This window comes from Mastacembelus armatus, chromosome 18, assembly GCF_900324485.2.
Source record: "Mastacembelus armatus chromosome 18, fMasArm1.2, whole genome shotgun sequence".
Classification (NCBI taxonomy): domain Eukaryota; kingdom Metazoa; phylum Chordata; class Actinopteri; order Synbranchiformes; family Mastacembelidae; genus Mastacembelus; species Mastacembelus armatus.
In genome coordinates this window covers 8,243,515-8,253,600 of record NC_046650.1, presented here as the reverse complement: position 1 = coordinate 8,253,600, position 10,086 = coordinate 8,243,515, and the positions used below count along the sequence as shown (strand labels likewise).

General features: G+C 42.1%; 1 protein-coding gene across 1 annotated transcript; it reads left to right on the top strand.

Moving 5' to 3' along the window:
• The first annotated feature begins 475 nt into the window (after positions 1-475).
• Positions 476-9,859, top strand: gc2 (guanylyl cyclase 2). The gene is given in 24 exon segments (XM_026298443.1): positions 476-982; positions 1,760-1,888; positions 1,983-2,162; positions 2,399-2,516; positions 2,790-3,091; positions 3,177-3,308; positions 3,461-3,564; positions 3,716-3,834; positions 4,055-4,139; positions 4,348-4,444; positions 4,549-4,671; positions 4,793-4,873; positions 5,018-5,194; positions 5,362-5,518; positions 5,622-5,771; positions 5,912-6,060; positions 6,244-6,282; positions 6,285-6,412; positions 6,510-6,702; positions 6,807-6,981; positions 7,220-7,318; positions 7,574-7,668; positions 7,751-7,836; positions 9,715-9,859. Coding segments are annotated over 24 exon segments (3,570 nt in total).
• The last annotated feature ends 227 nt before the right edge of the window (positions 9,860-10,086 follow it).

Below are 10,086 nucleotides of genomic sequence, written 5' to 3'. Positions count from 1 at the left end.
CCAGCTCATCAATGCTTGGTAGGAAACTTTTAATTAGAAAATTAAAAGGAAGCAAGGTGAGGAGATTCTCTTCATGTAGCTCATTTAATTATACATAAACTTTGTGTGTGTATATACAGAAATATATACTAAGCAGTGTGTAGGAAAAGAAGAAAAAAGAAGAAAAAGCGTCTTTCGATAAAGTACACTTATGACAGGGTCACACCAGATTATTCTGTTACAGTCAACTGAACCAGGAACAATCTTAGAATCTAAAGTCACTAAAACTGGTCTTGGAAAGAATCACATTAAATCTCAAAAATACAGCATGTCACATTCATGTCTGATTCATAAGCTGTGAGACTGGGAAAGTATCACTACAGTACAGCAAAATTAAGTTAATTCACAGTTACTTCTTTGTTTCAGGGAAGCTGCACCTTCCATATCAGACCATCTTTCACCAGATTCTTATAAACTCTGGCCTGTGAGCCTTGAGATGCGACGACGGCGCTGTGCCTTCATCTACTTACCTCAGACATGGAAGCAGACACCAGACAAAACTCCTGACGTTGACCCTGTTCATCTTCACTTTCCACCCACCTCATGTCCTATCAACCACTTCTTTCCTTTTCAAACTACAAGCTCTTCTGTTTCCTCTCCTCTTTGTGCTCCTTCAACTGAACCTCCTCATCCTTCCTTTTCTTTACCTCCACACCACTGCACTCCTCTTCTTCGTCTCATTTCACCTATTTATCCCTCTGCTCCATTCCATATATCCCTCTATGGCCTCCTGAGGTCCCTCCTGGTTCTCCTGGCCTCCCTGTGTTTACTGCCCTGCCCAGCAAAGGCAGCCTTGTTTCAGATCGGGGTGGTGGGACCCTGGGGTTGTGACCCTCTCTTTGCCAAGGCCCTTCCCAACGTGGCAGCACAGCTCGCCGTCAACCGCATCAACAGGGACCCTTTACTGTCTTACACCGCAACGTTTGACTACACTGTGCTGCAGGTACCCTGCTCAGCTTAGCTTTCACTAATGCATAATGGCATGTGTTAAAACATGTGAATGTCATTGACAGAGGTTAACAACAGTGTGTACAGCCAGAACTTTTGTGAGTCACAGAGTGCTTGTATGTGTGGTAAAGAACCCAATGCTGCTGGTGCCAACTGGGATTCTAACAAAGAGAGAAATAGAAAATTGCAGGAAAAGCTAAGAGGACCAGGATTAAACAGATAAAAGGCACTCACTCAATGGTCAAGAAAGTGTACAAGGCTTTGGAAATAGGTCTATTAAGGATATAAAGTTTGAAATCTGATAGGTACAGTAAAAACGTAACGTCATGTTAATTAAAAACTGTTCACCTGCATCAATGTATTAAGGATGCAGCAGCCAAAAACCAACTGTAATTTACGACTCATTGCACATTCACATTAGCACAGTTAGACTTCTTAGTTAGAAGTAGCCAGACTGCTCTGGATAAATGTTTATAATGCAGAGCCACAGCATCTAGGTGATCATGTTGGTGAATAGAGTAGAAATAATATGTGCCAACAAGAATCTCTCGTGGCTCGGGATTGGGGTTTGACTTGGAGCAGTATTAATGACTGGGAATTGGTGTTGGAATCTCACACCAATTAGGGGGCAGAACATTTGACTTTTCCCTGTACTTCAAGATGATTTTACTAAGCAGCTTGTCTGAGAAAATACACAGAACCTAGCACTGTGCAGCTCTGGTGTAGGTTATTAGTTCATTGATTCACTTATAGATTGACTGTCACTTTGCAGGAGCCATGTGAGACATCAAGGGCATTGGAGGCGTTTGTGGGTTTCCACACCAAGGCTTCAGGGTACATTGGACCAGCCAACCCCGGCTACTGTGATGCTGCTTCAATGTTGAGCAAAGGATGGAATAAAGTAAATGATGTTGCAGTAAGAATGGTGAAGTAATTGTTTTCCTGTCCTTTCCTCATTTGATATGTCTGTTGTTTTTTCTCCTGCCTTCCTCCAGGCATTGTTTCCTTGGGGTTGTGTTGGGTATGAGCTGGATGATGTTCGGAACCACCCAACCTTTGCCCACTCCATGGCAAGGCCCACCTGGGTACTGCTCAGTGTTATGAACTACTTCAGGTGGGCCCACATCGGGATCATCTCCTCCTCAGAGGACATCTGGGTAGAGACAGCCACCAAGGTTGAATTTCCTTTTTACATTTCTGATATTGTAAAAGTAGCTATTGGTTTGTAGTATATCATGAAAATCAAAACGATCAGAAAGTCAAGTCCACATAAACAGGTTGTTTATTTTTAAAGAGAAAGTATTAAGAAGAACTATTTTGTATTTTTTCTAAAGGTTCCTGCTTTTTCAAAATCCTGACCTCGTTTATGTTTATGATCTGTGTATCTATGAGCTGTCTCTGTCCTGTCCAGGTGGCCGACTCCCTGAGAAGCCATGGTCTGCCAGTCAGACTGGTCAGTTATATGGAGAACACACCTCACGGCATCAGACGATCTCTGGCCAAGGTCCGCAAGATGAGAGAAATACGAGGTCAGTACCGATGTACCCAGAGTAGAGCTGATCTATTATACCTTTAATACTACTGGCTAATATTTCTGATAGTTATTTCTTGCTTGCAATCTTGTATCATGTAGCATGTATCACAGACTGCAAATAATACTGTTGTGAACTCAGCTTCCTGCTACTGCAACTACTACTACTACTATTACTAATAATACTAGAAGTACTGCTCTACACCATTACAGCATTCGTTAATAATTACCAGACATGTCAGTTTGTTAGCCTTATGTTTTTTTTTCCTAGTTGTGATCCTGTGCATGCACTCTGCACTGCTCGGTGGCGCGGCCCAGAAGCTGCTCTTGGAGGCAGCCTATGACATGCAGATGATTGACGGCTCCCTGGTCTTTGTGCCCTATGACACCTTGCTCTACAGCCTGCCCTACCTCAACGTGACCTTCCCGACTCTGAAGAGCAACAGCAAACTGTTGAGGGCCTATGATGCTGTGCTGACCGTAACTATCGACTCACCCCAGGTGTCATTCTACGAGGCATACAGAGAGGCCATGGAGAGGGGAGAGGTGGCGAGGACAGTGAAGCCACAGCAGGTGAAGCACTCAATTAAAGACTGTGGAAAAGTGGGTTTTTAATTGGAAGAAGCTAATGAAGTTGACATCTGTGTGTGTCCTGCAGGTGTCTCCTCTCTTTGGTACCATCTATAGCTCTATCTTCTTCATGGCTCATGCAGTGCACCATGTCAGTCAGTCCAAGAAATGGATGTCTGGAGGAAACCTGGCACAACATACTCGGAATCTGGCCTTCCAGGTACCTCAAGGACTGTGAAACAAATCACACTGAATGTTGAAACCCGTCGGAAAAACAGATACTACAGTACAATCGAAGAAAAATCCTTGTACAGTCTTAAAAAAACGTATAAAAAGGGAAATTCTACCTACATCACTTGTTATTTTTTGCAGGGCTTCAGTCACCCAATCAAAACCAATGGGTCTGGAGCAGCTCTGCTGGACTACATCATTCTGGACACAGATGGACTCTCCTGGGAGCTGAAGCCAACATACAGGTGCCTGAAACCTGATTGCAGTATTAAGTGACACTAAGTGTAAGCAAAGAGAGCTGAAGAAAGCTTAGTTATGTGAAGATAACTCTCATACATGTTTGATTTGAGGTTGTAGTTTGTTTTAACTTCAAACATTGATTGCACTGGTTGTAAGGGTTGACATGGAGGCTGGTATGGTGAGCTTCCTGGGACGAGACATTCACTTCCCTCGTGGCTATGGACCAAGGAAGGACTCCTCCTGCTGGTTTACTCCTGGAGTCATCTGCTCAGGGGGTGAGGAGCAAAACACACACATAAGACACCTGCTTTCACAAATTAAATTCAGACATTAGTGTTTCAAAGCTTTGATCATTTCTGAGGGATTTAGATCTTATAGTAGCCATCCAGTGACTTCAGACATGCAGTCTCAGGAACTTGTATTTGTTGTATTTGCTTCTTCAAAAAAAATGTCTACAATATTTCATTATTTAAAACTCCTCCTTTCCTGTTTCAGGCGTTGATCTTTTCTCTACCATCAGCCTGTTCCTTGGGACAGCTGCCTTTTCTGCTTTTGCTGTGGCATTGACTTACTGCATCAGGTACAAATTCATAAGGTCTAGTTGTTGGGCTGGAGAGGTCTTTAATATTAATGTAGGTTGAAATTATTATTTGAAGGACAGCTTAAGAATCTCCAGCTTGTTAATTTGTGCTTAATACACTAATCATATAAAAGCTGCTTATGATCTAAACTTTTAATTTGTCAAAAGTGCATCACTTACCCTCTTCTCCTTGTTTCTTGTTGCCTAGACGACGCATCAATCAGATTCGAATGGTCCGGGGTCCAAACAAGATCTTGCTGACTCTGGCTGACGTCACATTCATAAACCCATCGCTCAGCAACAAGGTCAACCTCTGTGTAGTTGGCTCTGGCACATTATTTCTGATAAGAAGCTGAAAAAAAACAAAAAACAAAACCATGTCTGATGTACTGAACTTCACCCCCTGCAGAAGCTGAGCCTGGACGAGAGCAGGACCAGCGGCATGAAAAGCATATCAGAACGCAGCATCACTTCTCCAGTCTCCACCCAAACACCAGCCACCTACGAGAACTCCAATGTCGTCATTTATGAGGTGACAGAGTTGGTTAATATGTACAGTGCAATAGTAAGGGTTATAATTAAAATCATGATGTTTTCAGATAGAAAGTGGCAGCATCTGATGTAGTGTTTGTTTTAATATTCCTGTCCTCCAGGGTGACTGGGCATGGCTGAAGAGACTTCCTGATGGGACTTTTAGCAGCATCACTCCCAAAACCAGTGATGTGTTTGAACTGGTACGTAAAAAAGAGGGAAATAAGTAAAAATTATCTAAACATTAGCTTGCCATGGAAAAAGACCCTTAATAAACATAAATCAGCATTATAAAGTAGTGTTAAAAAAAATAAAAGTCAAACCAGACATTTTAAAATTTTCTGCAGATGAAAGACATGCGTCATGAGAACGTCAACCCCTTCCTGGGCTTCTTTCATGACTGTGGTGTGTTCGCCATTGTGACTGAGTTCTGCTCCAGAGGAAGCTTGGAGGACCTGCTGTTGAATGAAGACGTCAAACTCGACTGGATGTTCAAGTCCTCTCTGCTACTGGATCTAATTAAGGTACTTGGGACTTAGAAGACATGGTAGAGACATGTCACACTGTAGAACAAATGGAATAAATGAAAATCAAACTTCTTCAACTGGAACTGACCCCTGGGATTATTATTATTATTGTTGGGTTAGGCTAAAACCTGAAAACAGTGCAAATGAATGGATTTGTTTTTAAGGGTATGAAGTACCTCCATCACCATGGTGTGTCCCACACTCGTTTGAAGTCCCGTAACTGTGTGGTGGACGGGCGCTTTGTCCTAAAGGTCACAGATTATGGCTACAATGAAGTTCTGGATGCTCAGAGGTTCCCTTATGTTGAACCACCTCTGGATGGTGAGAGAACAGAACAGATTTTTAGTCAGAGTCACATTCTGTAGTTCTTTCTTTTTTTGTCATTCTAGTTCAGAACGTTAGGATGATGCTTTGTGTGTTGCAGAGTTGATGTGGACGGCTCCAGAGATCCTGAGGAGCGGGCAGCCGGGGCTTCATGGGACTTTACCCGGTGATGTGTACAGCTTTGCCATCATCATGCAGGAGGTGGTCATCAGAGGGCCTCCGTTCTGCATGCTGGACCTGTCAGCTGCAGGCGAGACAACAGCTGGACAACCCTGACATGTTTCATTCTGGAAGATAGTTTTGAGCTAGACTGCTGATACCATAGCCAGACTGCTAGCATAGCTAAAACAGCAACAGTCATTGATCAGCTGATGTTTCTCTGTGTTTTAGAGATAACAGAGAAGCTGCGTAAGCCTCCTCCTCTGTGTCGTCCAGTGGTCAGTCCAGACTACGCTCCGTTAGAGTGCATCCAGCTGATGAAACAGTGCTGGAACGAGCAGCCTGACAAAAGACCCACCTTTGATGAGATCTTCGACCAGGTAGGCTGGTTGAGATATCAGTTTAAAGTGTGTCTTGCATAAGTTGTTTTTTATGATTTGCAAATTTAAAAATGGCCCATTTTGCTTTTGGGAAAAAATATTGTGGAATTAGATGCTTAAACCTGACTAATCAATGACTACTTGTCACATATTGTCCTCTAATACTGCATCCTGTCCTGTCAGTTTAAGAACATCAACAAAGGGAAGAAGACCAACATCGACCAATAGACTCCATGCTGAGGATGTTGGAGCAGTACTCGTCTAACCTGGAGGAACTGATCAGAGAGCGAACAGAGGAGCTGGAGATTGAGAAACAGAAGACGGAGAAGCTGCTAACCCAGATGCTGCCCCCGTAAGTTGAAATAGATAAAGTCTACAATTCGAAAACATAAGCACATTTCTGCTTCGTAGGCAGATCTAAATATCCAATTGTGTTTTTCTTTCCCCAGGTCTGTGGCAGAAGCTTTGAAAGTGGGTGGAACAGTTGAACCGGAGTATTTTGACAACGTCTCCCTTTATTTCAGTGACATTGTTGGCTTCACCACCATCTCAGCCAACAGCGAGCCCATCGATGTGGTCGACCTGCTCAATGACCTCTACACACTGTTTGACGCCATCATAGGAAACCATGATGTCTACAAGGTGCTGCGTTTTAATCTCCATCTTCAGTTCGTCAGATACCGTGTCCTTAGACATTAAATCTCAAAGCAAATTGCTCCTTGTTGTTCTGTCATGCTCTACTGCAGGTGGAGACGATCGGTGATGCTTACATGGTTGCATCCGGTGTTCCCGTCCCTAACGGCAACCGCCATGCTGCAGAAATCGCCAACATGGCCCTTGACATCCTGAGCGCCGTGGGAACCTTTAAAATGAGACACATGCCTGATGTTCCAGTCAGGATACGCATAGGACTGCACACAGGTGGGAGAAGAGACGCTTTACTGCTGCAAAGACCTTTATATAAACAAATAGATATTTAAACATGGTAAAATGTAGAAATTTAGTTCCCACATATTTGTGTTGCAGGACCATTAGTTGCAGTACCATTTCTGGCCTCTTCCCTTTTTTCCTACTGTAACCTGTGTTGTATCCAATCCTTAGATACAACTTAGCCACCTGAAAAAGTACTACATTGGTCTGTTTTTTGTGTCTGTTGTAGGTCCATGTGTAGCAGGCGTGGTCGGTCTCACCATGCCACGCTACTGTCTGTTTGGAGACACGGTGAACACCGCCTCTCGCATGGAGTCCAGCGGGTTGCGTAAGTTACAGACCTACACAAAAACACGACTGAGCAACTGTTCGTGGATAAAAATTCTAGAGGTAAAACAATCAGATTGATGGACAAGCAAGCAATTAATCCAAAAAGATTAATATGTTAGTATTTTAATAATCAGCAAAATAATGGATAACTGGATTCATGGTTGAGCTTGACTTTGATGCACATGACATTTGTTTATTTGTTTTTATTTTCCTTTTGTTTTTTTTTTTGTTGTTTTTTTTTTTTTTGCTGCAGCCTATAGGATCCATGTCCACCACAGTACAGTGAAAATCCTGCGGGAACTAAATCTCTGCTACAAAGTGGAATTAAGAGGCAGGACAGAGGTGAAGGTACAGATCTCTATTGAGACAGGATGGCAACATGATCAGATGTAGACAAAATGCAGTCCCTCATTTTCTCTCTCTTAATTAGGGGAAGAAAGCAGAAGAGACTTTCTGGCTTGTAGGGAGAGATGGATTTACCAAACCCCTTCCGGTCCCTCCAGAACTCAAATCTGGGTAGGAGCAACTATGATATCTCCTCCTCCCTTATTTCTTTTGCTCATCCTTTTACTTCCTTTTCCACATTGACCTTGACTTTTTATACCCAGCACTGTCAAAAGTCCAATAATAGTTGACTTTATCCATATCTGTCCATCATTCCCCAAAATAATTCCCAGATGTTTTCGAAAAAAGAAAAAATCTGATTTGCTTGTTTTTAAATTGAGCAAGAGGCGCTCTCATAATAAGCCTCACACAGGGCCACAGTAGATATTCCAGTATTGACTACATTCGAAAACTAGTAGGTACTACCTTACATTTCTGCATCTATGTCCTTTGTTCCGTTTTCATATTCCTGCAAACCTGCCCTGAGATATTAAAAGTAAACTAAGGTTTTAGTGTAAGTCCCGTCACTGTTATTAAGTCTAAAGCTAGAGATACTAGTTTATACATCAAAATTAGCATAGAAAATACAAAATTCAATGCATTTGTAAGACATTAGACTTATCACGTCTCGTCTGTGAAAACACTACCTCTTCACTTCACATAATCTAAATGCCGAACGTTCACACTAAAAGGGAATAACTAAATACGCAATGAATAAGCTGTGAACCTCTACAGTGGCCACGACTCTAAATCCACCTATTACCCTTCAAAGAGAACAAGTAGCCAAGCTATTCCAGGACTCCAGCATACGCAGGTGTGTGATGTGTTCATGCTGTTCACTTCGTCCCAACAGGCAAATGGCCCACGGGCTGCAGATGGCCGAGATAGCCCAGTACAAGAGACGGAAAGCTGAGAAACAACAACAGGAACAACTTGCAAAGAAGAAAAACTGAGGTAATGTTATGCATTCGGAAAAATGTATAACATTACTGGCTTAGCTGGAAACCTTGTTGGTATCTGTTGGCAAACATAGTGTGAAGACTTTTAGCATGAACTGTCTCAGGTTGGCACTGCAGTTTGTTTGGATTTTGCTGCATCTTGAACATGACTTGTTCAAAGTTTAGGTTTGACTCTTGACCACAACAAGCAGCTGGTTAAATGGAGGGTTCTGGTGCAGCTGCCCTCTCTGCATTTATTATCCATTTGTTATAAATCCAGGTCATATCCACACACATGAGGTGACTGTAGATCACCTTCCGAAATAAAATCTTTGAATTTTAGCTAAATTTGGCATAGCAGTGTTGATTTTTAGGTGTCTGTTTTTCTGTTTTGGAGCAGCTGTTTCTTGTTGTAGGTTATGCACCAGATAAACACAATATTTCAATACAATATTTCAAGTGGCTCTCTTCAAGATGCAGCTGAATGCAAATTAAACACCTGGAGGCAGTTCAAGTGATGGATATGGGGATTTTGACTATAAAATACAAACTTCATCAGAGGGGGCAAATCACCATTTTGACTCATTAAAACCACGGTCACAGAAAAAACTCAGTTCTTCTACTTTACAAGTTTTTTACTAAATTCATGCTGGCTGTTTGGGATATTGCTGCTATTACTTAAACCTAAAGCTGAGCTCATCATACCCTTAATATAACACCAAAAGAAGATGTTCAGTTTTCAAGGAAATAATTCTGTGGCTTGCTAAAAGGCACTGCAGCAGATACAAGGACACATGTAAATGTTTACACCAAAATGAGGTTTTCATCCCATAGCGGCAATGTCCTGACACTGGTCTAAAATGCAGGTTAATTAGCTGTAGTGTCACACTCAACAGACAAATGTCTCTTCAAAAAAGCAAATAAACATATTTCACAACTATTTCTTTAAAAATCTTTTTTCTCTGTGTTAGGGTAGCAGTTTTCCTCCCATCCTGCATTAACTTTCCTTTCTTCTTTCTTCCCCTCCACCATCCTTCTTCCTCCTGATTCTCTTTCCCCACCATCCTCTCAGCACTTGTGTCAGCATCGCAACAACTGAGTCAAAGGAACTGAAGCAGATATTTTACAAAGCAGTGAAGAAGATCTCCCATGTCCGCGTTGTGACTCAGCTCTACACGCCCGAACATGACAACAACGTCATGATGTCCCACCACTGACTGACCTGTAGTTCACACACTTGCCTGGACTGAATGTCCGGTTGGATTTTGTAAACTATCACGTTAGAAGAAAATACCCTCATGAACATCAAACCAGTTGCATACCCAATACCATTTTTAATCAGTATTTTTATAGATAATCAACCTGATCTATCCTTTAAAAAGACTTTGCTAGTGATTAGCCGCAGAGAAAAAGAGAAGGGTTGTAGTCAAAGTGCTAGTTTGGA